At 49.4% G+C, this 23,947-nt stretch overlaps 1 protein-coding gene across 1 annotated transcript in view; it reads left to right on the top strand.

Moving 5' to 3' along the window:
• The first annotated feature begins 566 nt into the window (after nt 1–566).
• Nucleotides 567–23,947, top strand: part of GFOD1 (glucose-fructose oxidoreductase domain containing 1) — a 104,299-nt gene continuing 80,918 nt past the window's right edge. The window contains exon 1 of the mRNA XM_021696967.1: nt 567–888. Coding sequence (XP_021552642.1) covers nt 636–888 — 253 coding nt within the window. The 5' untranslated portion in view covers nt 567–635. The remainder of the gene's footprint in view (nt 889–23,947) is intronic.

Below are 23,947 nucleotides of genomic sequence, written 5' to 3'. Positions count from 1 at the left end.
GAATGAGAAGGCTGGCGCCGGGTCGTGGCCGCCGGCGCCGCGCTGCAGCTCGAGATCCGCGCCCGGCGCCCTCCGAGCCGCGTGTTTAGCCGGCCTCCTGGTGGCCGCTGGATTATTTCATTCGGAGCCGAGGGCTGGCGAGCAAGGGGACCTCGCAGCCGCGCGGGTCCGTGCTCTGGCTGGGTGTAGAGGCTCGTGCGTGCGAGTCGCCGGCTGCGGAAACCACGCGGTAGAGAGCGGGTCCCGGGCTGCGGCGGCGCGGACGCGGGGATGAGCCGGCCATGGGGCGGCCTCGGCGGGGCTCGCGGAGCCGGCCGGCGCTGCGGCGGGGGCGCTGCCTGAGCCGGGGCTCCGCGGGGCTTCGGGGCCTCGGACGCCCCGGGGGGGTCCCTGCCACCGCCCCCGGGAGGGACGAGAGTCCCGCGTGGCGGACACTGCAGCAGACGCTGTACTGAGGCGCCCCGAGCCTGCTCCGCCTGCAGCTCGGTGCGCTCTCGGCACCCGGGCGCCTTGCCCGGGGCACGGGCGGCTGGCGCACCGCGGCGAGCCGGGTGCAGGACTGGCTAGAGGGGTGTGTGTGAGCGTGTTCGATTGGAGATCTGAGCTATAGCAGAACCCGGCGGACCAGAGCAGCCATGCTTCCCGGGGTGGGCGTGTTCGGCACCAGCCTCACGGCCCGTGTCATCATCCCGCTGCTGAAAGATGAGGGCTTCGCGGTGAAGGCGCTGTGGGGCCGCACGCAAGAGGAAGCCGAGGAGCTGGCCAAGGAGATGAGCGTCCCCTTCTACACCAGCCGCATTGACGAGGTGCTGCTGCATCAGGACGTGGACTTGGTGTGCATCAACCTGCCGCCGCCCCTCACCAGGCAGATCGCTGTCAAAACCCTGGGTGAGCGACCCCTCTCCCCTCCAGCCCCTTTCCTCCCCTGCTGCTTTTCTGCTCTCGCCCCCTCTGCATCCCAGAGGCTTACGAGGCATCTACGCCGGGCCCTGGGACCTGAGATGCCACATGCTACTCGGAGCTCCCTCCTTCCTCCTCCCCGGCCTTCCCTGCCTCTGCGCTTCCTCTCTCCTCCCTTCTGGTACCACCTGGACGCGCCTTCCCACGTGCGTGGCGCGGAGGCTGGAGGAGGCGTGTGTGTTCCGGGGCTGGCGACGAGGCGGATCAGATGCTGAGGACCGGGCACGAGCTGCTCTCAGGAAGAGAAAACTAAGTCCCCAGCTGTGCTTGTAGGGCCCCGAGTATGTGCGTGGGTGCGCGCCTGTGAGAGGCGAGTGCGCGCCCAGGAACGCGCGGATAAAGGGCCCCACACGTGTGGCGGGTTTTCCTGGGGGCGGTAGACTACCTGACGGGTAGCAGCTGCGACGCCCTGCTAGGCCCGTTTGCTTCTTGCTGCTGTTAGTTTGGTGTGAGATTAGAACGTGACGTTCAGCTGGAATGATTGCGCCTTCGCCGTGGGCGGTGGATGGCGGGAGTGGTTGGATGGGGGTGGGGGATGCCCTGGGACGTCTTCCAGGGGGTTCTGGGTTAGTAACCAACCGGTTTGGCAAAACCAGGGGGATTGAACTGTCGAGTGTGGCCGCTCGGGAATTGTCTTCTGCGTGGGTTTGAAATAATAGATGTTAAATCTTTCGGGGATGGGCGCAGTAGTTCCGGAGGCATGGGTGCTTTGTGTGGGAAAAGGCCCAACGCAACCAGTTTCACATGGGAGCATGCTGTAGTCCCTCCTTAATAACCGTCAGGAAAGTTCCCAGGCCTGATGTTGACAAGCAGATTGGGAATGAGCTCACCGTCCCTCGCCATCCGGTCCCCCCACCTAACGCAAGCGGTCTGAACAATCCCAGAGCGCAGAGCATCGGCGTCCCTGCCATGCCCAGTGGAAAAAGGAGCGCATAGTTTGTCCATCAGCAGTTCTCGCACGTATCTAAGACAGTCCCAGGAATACTGCTCACTCCTTACTCTCCCAGGCAATGTAACACCCACCCTTGAAAGTTGGAATTCTTACTGATGAGGAAAGAGACAAATCTTATGGCACAGGACGCGACATTAAGAGTTATAGGGCAAGAGCAGGTCCAGTACTCAGAAGCCAATCAATGGTAATATATGTCATTTTGGAAGCCATGTTTTATTTTTTAAAACTGGCCTGAATTTAGGGTAGGTGAAATGGACGTATATGTTAATTCTATCTTCAGAGACCTAAGACCAGAAGGTACAACTCTTTCTTCCTAGAAAACCATTTTTTTTTAAAGATTTTATTTATTTATTTGAGACAGAGAGAATGAGAGAGACAGAGAGCACATGAGAGGGGGGAGGGTCAGAGGGAGAAGCAGGCTCCCCGCCGAGCAGGGAGCCCGATGCGGGACTCGATCCCGGGACTCCAGGATCATGACCTGAGCCGAAGGCAGTCACTTAACCAACTGAGCCACCCAGGAGCCCTAGAAAACCATTTTTTTTTTTAATTTATTTTATTTTATTTATTTATTTTAGAGACAGAGCACAAGAGGGGGAGCGGGAGAGGGAGAAGCAGACTCCCTGCTGAGCAGGGAGCCCGATGCGGGACTCGATCCTGGGACTCCAGGATCATGACCTGAGCCGAAGGCAGTTGCTTAACCAACTGAGCCACCCAGGTGCCCCGAAAACCATTTTTTATCAGCCCATTCTGCTCTTGACTCCGAGAAGAAGGGAGAGAAGGGACATCTGATAGAATTCCTAAGGAGGCTGCCCAAGGCTGTCCGTTTGTTTTCATGTTCATTTTATTAAGTTTCTGACATCTGTTGCTTATTTTCTTTGGCCTTGAATTGAATGTCATTGACTTTTCTGTTTGATGTAATCTATATACTGGGTTGCTCACTTTTGTGCTTACAGTGGATCTGTGTATATCAGGCAGGTTATAACCATCCAAATGGCATAAATCTGTTAGGTCACTTTGTATCCAACAGGTCTGTCCTGAACTCTGTTTCTGTAGAGAGCCCATGACTGGTCATATCAGAAAGACCTTGTAACATTGCTTTTCCCCACTATGGCAGCCCAGTCCTGCACGTCAGCAGCCCTAAGGCCTATCTCCAGGAAAGTGGCCATTCCGGGAACAAGGATGTTCCTATTTTCGGACCATCTCTTGTACTTTAGCCAAGAAAGCATTTGGGGGCTCTGGGTTGGAGAGAAGTGGTACAAATTACACATTTCTGGATACTTATTTTCAAAAATTCCTATGATTTTTTTTTCCTTGACAAGATTAACATTTGAAGTTACCTCTTCAAAACCAAGCAAGAGTCTTCAGAAATAGACCTAGTTTAATAATCATGACTAAGGACTAGGGTTTTGTTTATATTTTTGTAGTAAGTCTTGGGCTTTTTTTTTTTTTAAACTCCTGGATTTTGCAGGTAATTTGAGATAGTTTGTGATTATAGAAAATGCGGGGGTCGTTGAATTTAGATGTGGCTGGACTTTTGTCTCATTCCCCAGTTCATCTTCACTGGAAAATGCCCAGAGGTCACTTTCAGATTGTATTTGTGAGTATGCAGCTGGGGAGTTGTCTTGGTGTGCTTTGCTGTCATGGTTAGAGGTCCAACACACACACACACACACACACACACACACACAACACAGGAAGTGAAACACCCCTAACAGTTATAGAGCTGGTTTGACCATTGGGGGTTTATAGATGCTAGTGTTTGCCTGGAATTGAAACGAGCCAGTCTTGACCGGTCCCGGTGAAGTGCCCTTCTTTTGGCCAAGGCCTGGCCTTTGAGCTGCTTGCCCAGTGATGGTGGGTGGTCTGCGGCCCTCCATCCATACTCATGATGGGTCTCTGGTCTGTCAAGGGGAGGGGCTGGTCTGGGCACCATCGAGGAATGACACTTGGAGTCAATAGAATCATAGATATCCTCCTTGAATTTCTAAAAATTCCCTTGAAATCCCTCCTTTGGTGAACTAGGCATTCGTCTGTTGTAGAGACTTTCTTCAGCTCTTTTGTACAATTTTTACAGTGCCCATCACGTGCCAGGCAATGTGGCAGGTGCTGTGTATAAAACACTTCCCTTCACAGTGAGACTGGCCCCCTAGCCTAGCCAGTAGCCTCATTTTACAAATGAGGCAACCTGAAATTCAGAGAGCTGAGCGGCCTTGCTCAGGGACGGATAGCCAGGGATTTGAACCCACCCATCTGCCTCCCCAGAGTCCTTTCTTCCTGTTCCATCCCCTAAAGTTGCTTCTTGGCCTCAGTTCCTTCTCTCAGATCGAAGGAGCTCAAATGAGATCGTTGGCACTCTCCTTTGTTCCTATTCACCCCACGCATGGAATCCGTTCTCTCTTGAATCTGTTCCTTTTTCTCCATCATCGCTCCCTCCCTGGAAGGAACAAGGCCCCTACCTCAGTCTCTGAGCGAGCTTGCTTGCCTGCCCCTCCTCACTGCTGCCTCTCTCCATCTTCCACACTGCTGCCAGGCTTTCCTTGGAGAACCTCAGACTCGATCGTGTCACTCTGCCCCCCTTTCGTCACTTCTAGGAAGAGTCCCAACTTCTTGGCACGACAGGCAAGGGCCGGCCTGTGACGAGCCTTGCCCAGTCTCCTGTCCTGCTGGCTGTTCTGGAACCCCAAGGGCTTCAGCTAACCCCAGAACTCCTGGTGTGTCCTCGAACGGACCCTGTTTGATTATAGGTCCGTGCCTCTGCCTTGTGTTTGTGATGGATGCCTGTCCACCCTGCAAGACTCGGTCCCGGGGTTGCCTCCTCCCTGAAGTCTCCCACTTTCTCAGTCTCACCCCTCACATACCCGCCTGGGGTCTCAGCACCAAAGGCTGCTCCCATCTTTTCTTGAACCTATTTTAGTGCATTTGTGTAAAAGTTAAGTTTTATTTAGTTATTTTGAATAGGTCATATATATATCCACGTGGTGTAAATTGGAAATACTATAAAAGTGCACAGTGAAGGGTAAGTATCCACTAGTCCCTGTTCTTCAGCTAGAGGCAGTCCCAGGTTGTTTTTGGTTTTTTTGTTTTTTGTTTTTTAATGTCGCCTTTTGAAGATTTTGCTAGGTATGTACTGGCAAATATGTTTGTGAGCATTTTTAAATCTTTTTTACATAGTTGGTAACATCTCATACACACTGTCATATATCTTTTGTCATGCAGCAGTATTATCTTGAGAAGAATTTATGTATACACTCACATACACATCTGTATGTATATAAAAAAACAGCATGCGAAGGTATCCATGTTCTTAGTTTTTGCTGTATAGTATTTCATTGTGTGGACTAATCAAAATTTATTTAACCAGTTCCCTATTACTCTGCATTTAGGTTGTTTTCCCAGTCTTTTGCTTCTACGAACGTGTAATGAATAACCCAGAACCCATGTCCGTTTGCACACACACCAGTGCGCTTGTAGGGTCAGTCTGTGAGCTGCCGGTCAAAAAGTATGTGCTCATTTCCTTTAACAAAGATGTTGCCAGATTAACCGGCCCCTGAAATGACACTGCTGTTTGTCGATTTCCTTGTGCGCCTCGCTCTGCCTTGACTGCCCCGTGCCTGAAGGCAGCCAGGATGGGCTCACTCACCTTAGTATTCAGAGCAGTACAGCTCCCAGCCAGCCTTTGGGGTCAGTCAAGACCTGTGTCTAATTTGTCCTCCCGCACCCAGACTACGCAATGAGCCACCCGCTGCCTCCCTAGGTCCACTCCTGTTCCTTATCCAGTCTGGTCTCTGAACAACGGGAGAGTGGCATACATACACATACATGGCGCTATGTCATTCCCTGCTCAGAGGCTCTCAGCGGTTCCCCTGGCACTTGGAGCAGCATTCAGGGTTTTTTTGGCCTAAACTGGCTCTGCCTAGCAATGCCTGTCACCTCTTTGGCGACCGTATACTCTCCCTGACCCTCCAGCTACTTGGGGCCTTTTTACTCAAACACAGCAGCCCCTTTCTGGACTCTGGGCCTTTGCAAACTGGCTTTTCCCTCTGCCTGGAGGGTTCCCCCTCACTCCTCTGAAGGGCTAGCTCATTCTCACTTTCAAGTTTCAGCTCAGATGTTCTTTCAGGAGGGAGGCCTTTCTGGTCCTCCCCTCCCAACCAAAAGTTCCTTTTGCCCACTTCTCAATCATACCCCTGTAGCCTCTGCCTGTTCTGGGTAGTGCTATCGCTGTTTGTGATGACCTCTTTCATTCGTTTCCTTGTCCTCTTGTTTGCTGTTTGTGTCCCGAACAGGAAAGAAAGTTCTTGGAGGTCGGGCCTGTGCCTGCTCTGCTCACCAGGGTGGCCTTATCTCCCCTGGACAGTGCCAAGCGCTGAGTCACCCAGTAGGCACACTAAATATTTGCTAAATGACGAATGAATGCCTTTTCAATGAATGAATGGATGCTCGGGGAAGGCAAACGATTATCAACAGGATGGGTCCATCAATCGGTAACATTTTGTCCTGTGTGCTGTAGCCCAGTGCCCCTCAGATATTCACACACGGGCTCATCTCCCCGGCGGGGGGGGGGGGGGGGGGGAAGATCTTGCCAAAATGCAGATTCTAGGGCGGGACCCAGGATTGAGAATTTCTCTCCAGTTCCCAGGCGCTGTGCCTGCGGCATCAGCCAGACACAGAGATGTGATGGTGTTCTCCGGGAAAACAAGACCAACCCTGCTGTGAATAATTAACCTGACGGCAGCACTGTGTTAAAATACCTGTTGGCTTTTGTGTGTGATGTGACAACATCTGTTTTTTGTGTTCCCTGCCCTAGTTTTTGGAGACCGTAGTGCAGACTCTCTGGGGGAAAGCCCTCTCCGTGGGAGGGCAGGCTCCTTCGGGATGGGGACTAAGGCTGTAGGGTCTCGTTGAGCTTTGGCTGTGTGCACACTGATTGATCCTGCCCAGACTTGTTTGGCATCCTCAGCTGAGGACCTGGGGCACCGTGCCCTTTCCTGCCCTACTGCGGAGTGTCTGCAGTTGCCCATGGTGGAGAAGGGGTTCTGGAACAGGGGTAGGTAGGAACCAGGAGGAAGCAGGGCTGGGGGGACGGTGTGGTTGCCACACAGAGAGATCGGGCTGGAGATGATCAAACATCCTTGTTGGACTTGGTAGTAGTAACCATTCTGGAATCCCAGCTCCCCCTTGACGTCTCTTCTGGATGTTTTTCTCTCCGAAGACTGTGTGGAAGAGGCAGTTGTGTTTTTCTCCCCGGGTTTGTGCCGCTGAGCACGGAGGGAAATGGTTTTGGTCTGTCAGCTTGGTGTAGGGTCAAGGAAGCTCCGGAGCATTATGTAAATGGAAGAAATGATTGTGTATTGTTAGGAAAAGTCAAGCACCACCAGTCTCATTTCATCTAACTGAAATTAGGTGCAGTTGAGTGATTATTTTGTTGATGATATCTGGCTTTGAAAATGTATGAGTGAGAAGGAGCCATATGAAGAGATTGGACATTTTGATCCTGAAACTGGGGAAGAACCAAAAAAAAAAAAATGGTGGAAGTAGGGGTGCCTGGGTGGTTCAGTGGGTTCAGCATCTGCCTTCAGCTCAGGTCATGATCTCAGGGTCTTGGGATCGAGCCCCGTGTCAGGCTCCCTGCTCGGCGGGAAGCCTGCTTCTCCCTCTGCCTTTGCCCCTACCCCTGCTCGTGCTCATGCTCGCTCTCTCAAATAAATAAAATCTTAAAAAAAAAAAGTGGTGGAAGTAAATAGCATGTTTTAAGGGTTGCACCAAGAAGGAAATACATTGGCAGTTAGTTACATATTTTGATTCAGGGTAATCATGGCCCATCATTATAGATGATGTTGTGATTCACAGAACCGTTGATGATAGAAAAGGTTAGCAGGTCACAACTGTGTAGCCATCCCCGCTGAGCCTCAGTTTTCCGATCAATAAAATGGAGTTAAAGATACTATGATATAAGGTTGGTATGACAATTAAAATGAGAGGGGGTGTGTAAAGACTTAGCCACCGCCCCCTCCCCCTGGAGCTATCTGTATAAGTTCAATAAATATTCTACTTCACCTTGAGGTGATAAATTCTTTAGCCTGTTCCAAATGGTACTTTTGAAGATTTGTTTTTCGTATATTTTAGAGATGATTCCCTCTTGCCAGATTCAGAAAATACAGTTAAAAGGTTTTTAAAATTTTTATATATTTATTTATTAAAAGATTTATTTATTTATTTAGAGAGAACAGGGGGAGGGGCAGAGGGAGAGAAGGAGAGTCTCAGGCAGACTCTCCGCTGAGCGTGGAGCCTGACGTGGGGCTCGATCCCACCACCCTGAGATCATGACCTGAGCTGAAACCAGGAGCTGGATACTTAACCCACTGAGCCACCTAGGTGCCCCCCCCTTTTTTTTAATTTTTATTTTTTAAAGGGAATGTGCATATGCCAAGCTTCAGATGTGGGATTTGCTGAGAATCTAGTACTTGCCTCAGGGATACATGATCTAGAAGGTGCTGATGGTGTTCCCAGGAATGCACCACGCTCCTGTGAGGATTTATCATCACCTGTGAGAAGGATGCAGGGCCCTCCATGGAACTCAGAGGCAGGGACGTAGCTGAGGCTTCAGTAGGTGCCTGGAAACTCTGAACCCCTAGAATTTTATCATTCTGTGCTATTCTGTCTGTGTGTGGGCCTCATCACCCACCCCTCTTTAGACCGGGGCCCGTGTGCTGGAAGGAACTCCCAAATACAAATATTACCAGTTTAGCCCCCCCACCCTCCAGCCCCCACTCCCAATTGTTCCTGCTTGTGTCTGATGCTTTCTCCCGGCTCAGTCTTTTTGGAGGTTATCTAATAACGTGGGGGGGGTTCATCACAAAATGCCGTGTGGACCCTCTACTGCAGGGAAGTGGGGCTGGAGGGATTAGGAGTGATCATCCCCAGCTGGGCCGCACTCCCCAAAGGTGCCAATGACGAAAACACAGACTTGGTTGAAGATTTTACAAAAGTAGACCTTTCTGGATTGTGTAGGTTCTTTATATACTGTCTTCAACTACACATTTGGCATTTTGCCGCTTTTATAGTGACCACAGTAAAACAGTAGAAAGAAAAGATATATGTGACGATAAAATGATGCCAACCTTGTCGTCATTATTATTACATTTAGGGTGTCTCTGTTGGTAAGATATGGGATGGGTAAGTAGATGAACGTAACTGGCTCTGTGGAGTTTTATGGTCCAGCCCCTCTTGCTTGCGTGCTGGCTGAGGACCTCGGTGAGGCAGAGACCCTTTGTGCACAAGCATTAGGGTAGGGCCTCCAAGGAGTCAAGAGTCAGGAGTCAGGAAAAAGACTGAGGTCCTGAGGAAGAGGAATTTCTACCTTCAGATTGCCTTCACACTGGAAACTGCAACATCAACCCTTCCCTGGGTCTCCAGCCTGCTGGCCTGCCTTGCAAATTTTGGACTTTGTCTGGCCCCATAATTGCATGAGCCAATTCCTTAAAAATAAACCTACCCTGCTCTCACTCACCCGCCCATGGTCTCTCTCCCCGTCCTCTCCCCCTCTCTCCTCCTCCCTCCCCCTCCCCTTCCTTTCCCCTCTCCCCCTCTTTTCCCCCCTCTGCCCTCTCCCCTGTCTCCCCACTCCCCTCTCCCTCCCTCCCCCTCTCCCCCCCCCCCATTCCCTACTCTCCATCTCCTCCTCTGCCTCCTCCTCCTCCCTCCCTTCCCCCCTCCTCTCTCTTTCTCCCTCCCTTTCTTTCTCCCTCTCCCCACACATCCACCCACCCACCGCTCCCTAGCTCCCTACTCGTTCAGTTTCTCTGGAGCACCCTGATAAATCCACATTTTGCCTGGATCAAGGCCACCTGGCCAGGCAAGCTGGGCAGAAACGGACCTGGCAGGCATGTCACACAAGTGTGGGTCTGGCAAGTCTTGTTGGTGTGGAAGCTGCTCCCTGGAGTTCAGCTGGTGAGTGTGGGTCCCTAGGAGAGCGCGCTCTGAGCATCTTCCCCTAAAGCAGGAAGACCTTGAAGGCAAAAGATCTTTTGGGTTCAGACTCAACCAAGGGGGGATGTTCCGGGGAAAAGGCTTTAAAATCCTCACACTGAGACCCACATGGACCCTTTACCCTGACCAATTCTGCATCTGTCAACAGGGCTTTGGGGAAGCTTGCTTCTCAGGTTTAAGCAAGCAAGGACGCCTTGGAGTTTAGATTTCCCTTCAGAATTGTTAATGCCCTGTGGAGTATTTAAAAAAAATGCCGAAAAAAATAACTTCACATTAAAATGATATGACTTTGTTTTTAAAATTTCTAATTTCCAACTGTAATAGTTTTTATGGTACTGAGAGGCTCTTTTAGCTAGTATAATATGCAAAACCCGAAGCCATAGAGTTTTGAAGCCCCACTTAAGTTGGTTTGTAGCTTTAGCATTGCTTTTTGCTTTATTGAGATAAACTTTATGTATCATAAGATTTACCTGTTGAGATTCACTGATTTCTGTAAATGTATATCGTTGTGTAAAAAGTTTTAGAATATTTCCAACATCCCCAAAAGTTTCCTCCTCCCTGTTTGCAGCCAGCCCCCATTCCTGCTCCAAGCCCCAGGCAGCCATGCATGTGATCTGTCCCTATCGTTTTGCTTTTCCTAGAAATCTCATATAAATGAAATCCTATAATATGTAGTCTTTTGTGTCTGGCTTCTTTCACTGAGCATGTTTTTTTTTTTTTTTAAAGATTTTATTTATTTATTTGACACAGAGAGAGCACAAGCAGAGGGGGGGAGTGTCAGCAGAGGGAGAGGGAGAAGTGGGCTCCCTGCTGAGCAAGGAGCCCCATGCAGGACTCGATCCCAGGACCCTGGGATCATGACCTGAGCTGAAGGCAGACACTTAACCGGCTGAGCCACCCGGGCACCCTTCACTTAGCATGTTTTTGATGTTCATCCACATTGCTGCATCTGTCAGAAATTCATTCCTTTTTTATTGCCAAGTAATATTCTGTTGTATGGATATACCACAGTTTGTTTATCCATTCGCCATTTGGATGTTTATATTGTTTCCAGCTTTTAGCTGTTTTGAATAATGCTGCTATGAACATTTATACCCAAGTCTTTTGTAGACCCATGCTTTCACTTCTCTTGGATAGCTCTCTAAGAGTGAAATTGCTGGGTTGTATGGTATGTATGTATTTACCTTTTTAACTAACTGCCAGACTGCTTTCTGAGGCAGCTATACCCATCCCACTCTTGGTTTCGGCTCCAGTCGTGATCTCAGGGTCAAGGTCAGTGCTGAGTCTGGTTGAGACTCTCCCTCTCTCTCCCTCTGCCCCTCCCCCTGCTCTAGCACTCCCTCTCTCTCTATCTCAAATAAATAAATTAAAAAAAAATTGAAATAGCTGTACGATTATATATTCCTACCACCTATGTAGGAATGTTCTAATTTCTCTACACCATCACCAGCATTTGGTATTGTCAGCCTTTTTTTTTAAAGATTTTATTTATTTATTTGAGACCCAGAAAGAGAAAACACAAGCGAGGGGGAAGGGCAGAGAGAGAGGGAGAAGCAGGCTCCCAGCGGAGCAGGGAGCTGGATGCGGGGCTCGATCCCAGGACCCTGGGATCATGACCTGAGCCGAAGGCAGACGCTTAACGGACTGAGCCACCCAGGTGCCCCATTGTCAGCCTTTTTGAGTATAGTCACTATTATGTTAGTGTGTAGTGCGATCTCATTATGATTTTGATTTGCATTTCCCTAATGACAAATGATGTAGAGTACCGTATCTTGTGCTTCATAGCCAGTCATATATCTTCACATTTCTTGAGCAGTTTTAAATTAGGTTGTCTTCTTCTTACTGAATTATAAGCATTGGTTTTTGTGATTTTGTTGTGTTGTTCAGATTTTTGGGTTTTCAAATACTTCCCTTTATTTTTGATTTTGGAACTAGATGCAGCTGAACAAATTCTCCAGCCCAAGTAAAATTAGCTTTGCCAAATATTCATTGAAATGGTTCATTATTTAGAAAAGCGAGACGGCCATGTGAGCGGATACTGACATCCCGGACACCAGCATTGCCCTGGGCCTTGATAAATGCACTGAACATTCTTTATGGGACAGTTCCAATTTGAAGATTATCCGAGGTGGTCCAGGATCTTTCAGTCACTTCTTCTGCCCAGTGTCTGGAGGCTGTTTCTCCTCTTTATTTATTTTTATTTAATAAATGTGTTTGAATGCCTATAGCCCCGAGTTGGCTGAGAGTAGCAATGCCCCAGATAGTAAGATACGGTCTATGGTCTTTGTTCTTGACACAAGATAAGCATATGCAAACGCATTACAATGCAATAAAGTATACCATTAAGCCCAGAGTGAATTGCGATACCGTAAGGCCGGGAAGTATTTGCTTATGGCAATTAAATAACCCCAAAATAGCAGTGTTGGATTAAGGGTTCAGTCACTGGGGAGCTTCCCCATGCCAATCCACAAAGGGTACTAAAACGAAGGAGAAAAAATAGAAAACAACAACAACAACAAACAGAGACTTCCCCTTACAAAAGTGTTATATGTGTGAATGAGAGACTTGCACGAAAGTGAGATCTGGAAGGGGCTTCCTCTGGTAGGTGGTGAAGTGTCACTGTGTTGTCTTCTAGAAGGGCTGGATCTAGAGGCTGGTTAAAAAGTCCGCTGCTGAGCCTTTTGTTTTGCTGACTGGGGAACTTGGGTTTGAGGTTAGAGATAAAATGTGCAGGGCCTGTGAGGAAAGGCAGTAGGAGTTCCTGAGGAGGTGGCCCTGCAGATAATGGATCCTGCCTGAAAGCAGAGGGAAGAGGACTCCCTGAGGGCCGGATTGGTCCAGGAAGACCTTCTGGAGGAGGTGGGGCTTATACTGGATCCAGAGGGGCCGGGGGGGGGGGGGGGGGCGTTGGATTTAAATAATTATGAAGGAAGATATAGAAAGTTCTATGGTATAAAATCCTTTTCAAGGAACCACTTGGTTCTGGAGCAACACTCTGAGGAAAATTGTGTTTCCTATGACTGACCACTTAGGACAAAGTTAGAGTAGCCTAAGAATGTACAAAATTAAAAAAAAAATTGTTCTTATCTAGAATAAAAATTCGTTTTTTTGGTCGGCAGGTCACCCCCCCCCCACACACACACACCATCAGCAGTAAATTCCACTTAAATCTTTCTCTCCCCTCAATTCCAAATGGTGACAGTCACAGATGACACAGCTCTGGGGTAGGCAAAGGATCCAGCTTGCAGGATCACTGGAAAGAACCCCTTGAGAGGAGCACAAATGGCCACCTTATAGGGTGTGAAAAGAGCTGCAAAAATCCATTCAGCGAGGGACATTGTAAAGACAAAAGCTCCTTGTGTGGTGGAGTCGGGGCCATGCTGTGGTGGAGAGTGGGGTCAGCTGAGGAGAGGGGGAGCCTGCTCAGTTTCTGGTTTTGTAACTCGCATCCCTGTGTGATAGTCGAACCCCTTACGGTACAAGGGTCAGTGCTTGGGTGGGGCTGTGATTCACTGCAAGAGAAAGGATAAGAGGATCTCCTTGGAGAAGGACACTCAGTGCTTGACATGCGGAGGGGCTTGTCAGCTTCAGAAGCCCAGAGCTCCTATGGTTGGGAGGCTCCTGCAGGGTAGCCTGCTGTCCAGGGGAGATGGTATTAGGGAAAGGCCACAGTGGTGGGATGGATGTTTAGTTCTTGACCTGGGATCCAGTAGCTGGTCACCAAGGCCTTGCTAGGTGAGTGCACTGGCTAGGCTTCTAGAACGTCTCCACAGGGGCACCTGGGTAGCTCAGTTGGTTAAGCCTCTGACTCCTGGTTTCAGCTCAGGTCATGATCTCAGGGTCATGGGATTGAGCCCCACATCGAGCTTCGTGCTCAGCATGGCGTGTGCTTGAGATTCTGTCTCTCTCCCTCTGCCCCTCGCCCTGCTCGTGCTCACGCTCTCTCTCAAATAAATGAATGAATAAATAAATAAAATCTAAAAAAAAAAAAAATCTCCACAGGTGACACATCGTATCTTCATTGCTTTATTTCAAAAGGAAAAGATCCCTGTTGAATTTGGTGTCGTCCTGTAGAAAGTAAAGTGAGGCTCCCGAATGCTTTTTTCATCAGTGACAAAGTTGACCAGTTTTAAGAAGCTGCCGGGTCACTCTGCTTGGGGCTGGGTCCTGGTCTTGCCACATTCTGTATGGCCATGGACCCTCCACTTAACTCTTCTGAGCCTCAGTTTCGTCATCTGTAAAGCAGAGTTAATCAAAGTACCTGACTCAGAAGGTTGTTGACTGAAAGTGAGTCCCCAATAATCATTGAGACTCTTGCTTCATCAGAACTTATTATAGTGAGCTACTTAGTATCTATTCACTCTTCCCTTGAGCGATACTTATTGAGTACCATCCATATACCTGGCACTGTCTAGTTCTGTGCTTTGCAATATAGTAGTCATTAGCTACACTCTGGTGTGTGGCTCTTTACATTGACACATGTTAAAACTAAATAAGATGAGCAATTCAGTTCCTCAGATGCCCTGGCCACATTTCAAGTGCTCAAAGTTCACATGTGGCCGGTTGGTGGCTTCCATATTGGATGGGGCCTCGCAGAACATATCCCTCATTGCAGAAAGTTCTAGCGGACGGTGCTGATCTCCAGGCTGGGATTTAGCAGTGAACATAGCACTCATTTATGCTTGATCTAGATGTGGATTCTTTTTTTTAAGATTTTATTTATTTATTTAGAGAGCAAGCACACGAGGAGGAGGGAGGGGCAGAGGGAAAAGGAGAGAATCCTCAAGCAGATTTCCAGCTGAGTGTGGAGCTGGAGTCCCATGCAGGGCTCAATCCCAGGACCCTGAGATCATGACCTGAGCTGAAACCAAGAGTTGGATGCTTAACCAACTGAGCCACCCAGGCGCCCCTAGATGTGGATTCTTGAGACATGTAAACTTTTGGGCGCATTTCCTTTTCTCCCAGGAATGGGATGATAGTCTACACGGTGGGTAATTACTCTCATGAGTAATTAGTAGAAGCTTAATAAGGTAAGGGTGTGACCTTCTCTATTTATTAGTAAGGACTCTAACAAGAAGGAGATATGCTGGCTGTGGAAAGTTTCCTGAAATCCCCATTAGAGGCTGGCAGTGAGTAAGCAATGATAATTGATAAATGATACCCCTGCCCACCTGGGGGTCATCACAGGTACTTTGGGCAGCAGATGGCCCCAATGAGGCTGGAGTGAGGCCAGGGCAGGAATGCAGTCTTGGCTCCCAGCAGATGCTTCCTTAGCCCTCGCAGCAACCTTGGGAGGTTTTCCCTCTTTTTGGCCGATGTAGAGCTCAAAGCAGAGAGAAGCACAAGAGGGCAGGAGGGAAGGGACTCGCAGCAGGCCTGGTAATCCTACAAGAACGTAGAACACTCTTGCAGCCAGTTCCTGAGGGCCGGCTTTGGGGAAGAACCCCGACTTCACGGGAAGGTTGCTTTCCCTTCTCCTGCCAGCATAGTGGGGGAGATGGGGTTTCCGCCCGAATGCCTCCTCTTTCCATTCCCCCTGTCCTTCCCTGCATCTAAGGGGAAAGGTTAAAGGAGTACTAATGCATGAAGCTTCAAAAAATAGGTAATTCCGATTTTCTAGTTATTATTGCCCCCCCCCCCCTTCAAGTCCCATTCACTTTGTGAAAGCAGTACCCATTTGTGTGAGCATTGCTTGGGGGCACTGGGACTGCGGACGTTCCAGCCAGTCAGAGCTGGGAGGGAGAGGTGAGTGGGCCTTCGTGAGGGTGTGGGCGCACGCATGCGCAGTGCGCCTCCCGCCAACCGGCGCTTGCCTGAAATCAAGGGCAAGGTAGGGATTTGAGATGACTTGTTCCTGAAATTTGTCATCGACAGCCCCTCTCATCTCCCACATGAATATGAATAATCAGAAGTGGGCGGTGGAATATGAGATTCTTTCCCCTGCTCTGTCTCTTCCCGTTTTCCAACAGAGCTGCCCCCCCACCCCCCAAGGAGGAAGAAGCAGCAGGTATAAACATTTAGGGGGAAAAAAATAATGCCACATGGTTCTCTTTGTCTAAACTTCTGCTCCTTCTAGCACCACCCACGTGGGACATTTGTTTACACCGCACTGTGCTGCTCTCAGAGAGTCCTGGGGGACAGGGTTAGAGCCCTCGGGGACGTGGCCTGTCTGACTTAATCTGCACAGCCGTTCACATCTAGGGCACAGAGGCTGCCTGGCTTTCCCCAGGAGGCGCAGGGCTACCTCCGAGCTGCTTTGTCCGTGGAACTGAGACGAGGCTGCTTGTGCTTACCCGACGAGGTGGGGTGATTCCACGGGGGACGTGCCCTAAGCAGCTGACACTGGCTTTTCTCCTTTTCGGCCCCCGCAGCCCAGTCAGGACGATCCTGGCAGGTGCGCTTGTCGCTTCCAGGTGCTGGGGAAGCCGGTGGGATCAGCTACGTCCTCTGAAAGCAGTCCCCTGCTTGGGTGTCCGTTTTCAAACTGGTCCAGCATTTGTATTCACCATCCATTTATTGGTGCCCACAATGTGTATGGTGGTATTCTAGACCGTGGGGGGTAAGAGGTCAGAGATGTATAAGAGAGGTTATCTACTATTGGACAAGCTTATAATCTATCCAGAACCTACCCATCACTTTTTTTTTTCTCTTAATTCCAGGATAGGGACCTATCATCTTTGTTTTGTTTTGTTTTTTAAAGTAGGCTCCATGCCCAGTGTGGAGCCCAGTGTGGGGTTCGAACTCATGACCCTGGGATCAAGACCTGAGCCGAGATCAGATGTCAGAAGCTTGACTGACTGAGCCCCCCAGGCACCCCGGTACGCATCACTTTTGAAATGGGAAGAGGACCTGACATTTTATCAAGCACTCACTGCATACCAGGTCCAGAGTTAGGCACAGTACGGTGTCCTCTCATTCCCGCCAAAAGATTGAGGAAATACTCTTGTATGGTCTCCCCTTCTCTACTGATCTATAACTCATTGTTAAAAGAAGCCAACGATAAATGGCATGTTGTATTTTTCCATTTGTTCTGGTTGCTCTGGGCCGAGGGCGGTGTTTTCACCTGCAGATGTCCACTAGGGGTGTGACTGGTGGTTGCAGACACGGTGGCCTCTTTACTGTCCTGGAGAACCCTGGTAGGAGACACACAGGCTGACTCCCTCCCCCACATACTGGCTTCTGGGACGTCCCCACGCACCGGGCCCGGGTGTGTTTATTATTGTCACAGGGCCCTCGGTCACCAGCCCCAGGTATGCGGCGAGGTCTGTGTAATTCCACGGCTGACCTGTTTTCGGAAAGCAGCTCCAGGGACCACAGTGGGAGGAGCAGGCAACACCACGGCCCGTTTTGCACACCTTGGACTTGATCTGCATGGCCCCCACATACTCCAACAAATCTGGTCCCATGATGGGCTTTGACTAAGTCCTTTTCCCGAGCAGCTGCTGTAAAAAGCAGAGAGACAGGAGGGAGGCAGGCTGGGTGATTTGTGTGCACGGTAGGCTACGCAGAGTAGCAGATGGGGAAAACTCCTGGCGGGCAGACCACCGAGACAGGCCTTGCAGGGACCCAGCTCCTGAGGCCCAAGGGAAACCGAGTCTCGGGGGAGTTGAGTGGCTTGTCGATGTTCACATGGTCTCCAGAGAGTGTTCCTTTTAGCTTCTCAGGTATTTACTCATTTGGGGCCCGAGTTTCTCCAACAGTGAGTAAAAATGGGAGGTTGCCTTCTGGGAAGCTCTCCTAAGGAAGTAACCTCAGATAATAACTATGCAGAAACCTGCACACATAGTAGGGTTTAGTGAAGCCTTATTTGTGTTACTGAAACACTAGGAAATGAACCTAAATCCACAGCAGGGAAACAGGAAAGTATGGCTAATACAGCTGATTAAATACTAAATAGACATTGAAATTATGTATGGGAAGACTGCAGCATTATGGGGATTTTTTATGATATGGGTAAAGAAAAAAGATACAGAAATCTTTCTTTCTTTTTTTAAAGATATTTATTTATTTGACAGAGAGAGACACAGGGAGAGAGGGAACACAAGCAGGGGGAGTGGGAGAGGGAGAAGCAGGCTTCCCGCGGAGCGGGGATCCCGATGTGGGGCTCAATCCTAGGACCCTGGGATCAGGACCTGAGCCGAAGGCAGACGCTTAACGACTGAGCCACCCAGGCGCCCCACAGAAATATTCCTATATCGTGATGGTGGCCTGTTGAAAGCACACACACATACACCTCTTCCCCCCCACCTCCGAAAATTGAAATCTGGTAGATAATAAGCCAATATCCTAATGATGGTTCTTATGGGCTTATGGGATTATTTTTAAAAATTTGAACTTAATGGAAAAAAATTAATTTATTTTTTAAAAAAAAGATACAGTAGCGTGGGGGAAAATAATTTGGTTGGGGTGGCTCTCCAGTTCTTACATCCTGCGATCCTTGGAATCTGGGACAGCTGTCCCCAGGCACGTGCAGACATTGGTGTAGAAGCAAAAATTAGTGCAGCCTTGGCCGAAGGGAAAAAGCAAGTCTTCTAGGAAGGGGAAATGGATATATAAAGGTCGAGGAGCTCTGCTGTTTTGCAGGGGGAGTAACTGGATATGACTCTGAATTTGGGGAGAAGCCATAGCCTCCTGGTTATAGGGTAATTCATTTATAATTCTAACTGTATACAGCCAAAACCCAAACGCGGCTGAAAAGGGCTGGTGCCGCCCCATTATTTCCCTATGTCTTCTGGACTTACCCCGGGGGTGGCAGGTGAAACTCTATGTTGGCTTCAGGCTTCCTAAAGGATATAGGAGCCATGCTATTGCTATGTTTGTAGTACCCTTTGCTCTGCGGGACGTTTTCTTTTTAGCCAAAGCTGCGGTGGGAATCTGTTTCAGAACCTTTGTGCTGAGAACATTCCTCACCATCTGCAGGAACCTCTTTCTGGGCGGCAGGGGACGGTGATACGGTGCAGCCGAAGGGCTATTGGCCTGGAAGCCCGGACAGGTGGTTCTTGTCCTGACACTGTAACTAATTAGCTGTGTGACCTTGGGCGAGTGACCTCGCCTCTTAGACTTTCATTTCCTTAACTGTAAAATGCGGGTGCTCTACTCGGTTTAGAAGAGTCCCTGCTAGTTCCCAGCTCGTCTGGCTACTCGGTTAACTCACTGTAAAAGCTTGGCACTTATGGGCCCAAATGAATTGGTTTGCCTAAATATTTTTAAGCATTGTTTTATTACTATTGCTGCCAGGTTGTTGATAAGCTTGACTTTTTTTTTTTTTTAATCTATTACACAAACACACATAGCTCTCCTTTATACCAGGAAGCAGTTTTCCCTTTATCTGCAAGGGAGGAGATGCATTTTGGGGGCAAAGTGGCATGACTGGTTTAAGGGGAAGGCTCCTTCCCAGCTGTGTGTGTGTGTGTGTGTGTGTGTGCATGTCTGCTGATGTGCATTATGCCCTTGATGGTGTATGTGTTGTTTTTTTTTTTTTCTTCCTGTTAATGTCACTGCTGAGAACACATCTGTATGTGTAGCTGCCGCCGTCAGTTGTCAAGCTGGTAATTCGGTGGGGTTCAGTATAATTTCTGGGCACAAATTTATCAGCACAGTGTGCGTTGGGGGTTAGCTTTTTCTGCACTGCCTCATTAAGCAGACTGTGCTCTGTTGCACTAAAGGGAAGATACAGTTTTGCTAAAAAGAACCACTGCATTGTCAGCAGCAGTAGGGATATTCCTGTCAAAGGAATGTTCATTCCTGCCAACTCCGGGCCAGGAAATTGTCCTGGGGACAGTTTACAGGAGGCCAAGGGGGGGAGGTGTGGGGACAATAGAGAATGCCACCTTGTCACACTTGAGTAACTGGTGTCCACGCCGGGATCCCCCCAAGATGGGCCCCTCTGCGTGTTGTTAGCCTGAGAGCACATGATGGACTGAACTGGGGGGAGCCTGTTGTTACTGATCACAGCGCCCGCAGAGGAATTAGAGGACCGGGTCAGCATAAAGATAAGACCCAGAGGGAGTCCCGAGGGGAAATACCTGTTTATTTCCTAACTCAGATTGGGGAATCCATGCCATATGGCAACAATGCTAAGAAGGCACCATCTTGTACCTGGTACAGGAGTTGTGTAATTGGACATCGGGGACCAGCGCAATACGAAGGAGCTGTGTTGGCGTGGGCGTTTTTGGGTCACCCTAGCCCGGGGGGGTGGCTCCTGTCTTTCCCAGCACTGATTTTACCCTTGGCTTTAGCATTTGACAGTCATTATAAATGGGAAGGGTTCCGGAGATCCAACCTAAACTGAGTGGTTCTCTGAATTCATAGAGAATCCCACTGGTTCTTCTTTACAAAGGAGACACTGGGTATAGCGACAATGTCCTTCGTGAGCTGGGTGTTGGGTGACCCAGGTTTCGTTTTAGATTTGTGATCGTGCATATGGATCTTTTTTCTCTTTCGTTAACATTTTCAGGGACACCAGAAACCCTGGTGGGGGCCTGTTCCTGATATTAACTCACTCTGTGGCCTGACCCAGTCTCTTGACTTTGCTGTCTCAATTCCTCTTATAAAATGAGGGGTGTGTTTATGGTGGTTCTCAAACTTGGCTGCACATTAGGAACCCCTACCCCTGGGAAGGCTTTGAACATCCTGATGCCCCCTGACCAGGCTGTACCCCAGACCAGCTACATCCATCTCGGAGGGTAGTAACTTGGCATTGGCATCTTTTAATGCTCCTCACGGTTAAGGAGCTTTGTTTAAAACAGTGCTTCTCAAACTTTGACATGATAGGACTCACCCGAGCGTCTTGTTAAAACGCAGATTCTGAATCCATGGTCTGGGGTGGGGTCTGAGATTCTGCATTTCTAACAAGTTTCTGGAGTATGCTGATGCCCCTGACGGGTTCATGGACTGAGCTTTGAGTAACAAGGTTTAGAATCTAAATATTAACCACAGTACAAGGCAAATAATCTGCAAAAATGTAGCACGAGCAATATACTACTGAAATGAGCACAACAGAAGCGGCAGTTATTCTGACAGAGGAAATCAGGGGTGTTACACGGAGGAGGCGGTAATTGAGAGAGCCTTGAACGAAGAGGAGGCTTTCTTTGGATGGAATAGGAGTGTGTATTAGTCAGGGAAAGCTTTGTTTCTCAGTGAAACCGAACCAATGATGGGTATGTATGTATAAAGAGAGATTTATTTTGAGAAATTGTTTTATGCAGTGGTGGATGTTGACAAGTCTGAAATCTGTGGCACAGGACGGCAGGTTGGAGACCCAGGGAAGAGTCGATGTTGCAGTTCAAGTTCAAAGGCCAGTCTGCTGGCCGAATTCCCTCTTTAAGGGAGATGAGTCTTTTTCTATTAAGACCTTCAACTGATTAGAGGAGGCTCACCCACATCGTGGAGCATAATCTGCTTTACTCAGAGTCTGCTGATTTAAATGTTAATCTGACCTAAAAAAAATACTTTCACAGAAATATCCAGAATAATGTTTGACCAAGTAGCTAGGTAGCACGGCCTAGCCAAATTGACTCATAAAATTAACAGGGAAAATCGGGTTTGGAGGAAAACCCATGTGTGATGCTGTGGAATAGACATCCCGCCTCACTGTCTTGTGATTTGAGTCATCTGGAAAAGGGGAAGATGAAGGGGGGCAAAAGCATTCAAATATCTGTAGACCAGGATCACACCATAGTGAGAGGGTCTGACGTTTTCTGACTTTGACCCGCAGGAGGGAATGCATTTTACATTGTGGCCCAGCAGATATATAACTGTAAATGCATAGATGTAGATAATGTGTGTATGTGTATCAACAAAATTGCATAAAACCGAAAAGGTTTTCTGACCTGACCCATATTTCGTTGGCAAATGATGCACTATGGTATTTTCTGTTGTCTTCTATTTTATTGCGAAGAAGGAAAGCTGCTCTGTCCCACGGAACTGATTTCACGAAGCTTCATGGGTGGTATACCTGTGGGGAAAATAAGACCCAGGCCCTGGTGGGGTGGAAAGAGCTCAGAGAGCCTTGTGATCCAAAGCCTCACTGTCCTGTAGAACTTTCTGCGGTGATGGGAATGTGCCGTTCTGCACCGTCCAACACCGGCCCCATGTGTCTCTTGAGCACATGAGATGTGGCCAGGCAAATGAGGAAGTGGATTTTATATTTTATTCCATTTTAATGAATTGAAATTAAATAGCTGCTTCTGGCTTTGGCTCCCATGGTGGGCAGCACAGACATGGGGTACCGCCCTGCCTCAGCCTCTAACTAACTGGATGGCAGTGAGCCCCCTCCCTCGACCCTTGCCCCACACCCCCAGGCCTCGGATGCAGCATCTCTACCCCGGGAGGCTGGACTCTGGGATTGCCACCGTACCTGCTAGCTCCATCCACCTTTCTGGAAAGCCAGGCTGAAGGCTGACCTGGGGCCTGCGGTTAATTGAGTGCCCTGGGCAGTGTTATAGATAACAGTGCTCTGCATTTTGAAACCCTTCCCTTCTTCCCTTACAGTTGCTTAACTGCTCACTCGTTTGACTTGACGGTTTGAAAAGAGAGACGCTTTCTGCTTAATGAAATCTTCGTGGCCCATCTTCACAGACTTGCTGGGCTCCGCGGATGGCCTCTGCAACCCGAATAAGAGGTGTTTGCTTCCCCCCCCCCTCTCCAGACCGCTGTACCGGCCCAGAGGAGAGGACAGGGGGGATTTGGGTGCAGAGGTTCACCGTCAGGGTGGGCTTGTGGGTTACTTTTGTTGTATGTGGATCACAGGGCTAGTGATTATGTTCTAGGAGGACAGAATTTGTTTAAATTCTAGCAGTTGGAATTTCCAAAGACCCATGATTTCACTGACCTCAAGGCCCGGCTGGGAAAATTAAGGGACCCATCAAAGGATGGGAGAAGAGGTGATTTCTTCCTCTCTCTCTCTCTCCCCCCCCAAAACTCCAGTAATAAGAATCAACTTTGGCTGAGGATGGGTTTGGCAGGGCACGTAACGGCCCATTTTACTTTTCAGAAGGTGATTTCTTCTCCCAGGCCCTTGCTGTTGACGGGACGGGAGGTGAGCTGGGTGAGAAGCTCACAGCCTGTGGATTTGTGCGGAGGGCAGAAGTGGTTGGGAATGTTCTGCCAATTCATTTTGGCTCTGGTGGGAGGCGTTAAAAGAGGGATAGAAATTCTAGGAAGGGCCCTAATATATAGGGCCCTAATATATATAACTGGGAAACAAAATATCCGGCCCCCATTGGAATTAGATGGCCCCAGGCTGCTGGGAGCTTTTATCTTGTTTCTATCTTGTTTCTTTCTTGTTTTGTCTGTGTGTGCATAAGAGCTGCGGGGAAGGAGGAGGATGCTCTGGTTCAGAGGGGAGGGGAGGCTGATTTAAATGTCTGTCCCCGCCCAGGCCCAGCCCTGTGCAGACCCTTGTCATTGCGCCCTCTGCAGTGCCCAGGGTCTCCTGAATCAGCTCCCACAGCTGGATTCCTCCAGTACAGACGGGCTTGGCTAAGGAGCCAGAGTAGCCTCCCCCACACCCGCCCTTGTCTTTCCAGCTCTGTCCGCTCACACCTTCCACCCTCCTCCAGAGCAGGGTGGTACCACTCTGCCCCCACACGGCCCATTTCTCCTTCAGCAGCTGTTTCTTGCTGGCTGCATCTGGGTTGTTTCCCCCTTCATCTGGTGTGCACGGGGTGCGCTCTCTCCCGTACCGCGAAATCCCTCCCTCTGACTCCCGAGAGAAAGAAGGCTCCTTCTCCATCTCGCCACCGCGCCCCAGAGTCAGACCTTCCCCGAAAACACAGAAGCCAGGTGCAGCCTCCGCCAAGAAAGCCAGCGGGCGGAGGACTGGCCTTCCCACCGCTCGGAGAGATGCCAGTTTGTGCCCCACGTACCGTCTGTGCGTACCAAGGATGGTGTGATGAGTCACCAGTGCACACCCGGGACACAGCAGGCCGCCCTCAGCTTGTCAGCTGAGAGGCCGCACAGCAATTTAACAGCCCTAACAGTTGGTTCGGGTTCTGACTCTGCCGGTTCCTAGCTGTGACATTGGGCAGCTTACTTAACCTCTCT

This window comes from Neomonachus schauinslandi, chromosome 8 (assembly GCF_002201575.2).
Source record: "Neomonachus schauinslandi chromosome 8, ASM220157v2, whole genome shotgun sequence".
In the NCBI taxonomy this organism is placed as follows: domain Eukaryota; kingdom Metazoa; phylum Chordata; class Mammalia; order Carnivora; family Phocidae; genus Neomonachus; species Neomonachus schauinslandi.
Note: the sequence above shows the minus strand (reverse complement) of the source record. Positions and strands in the feature narration are given on the sequence as shown.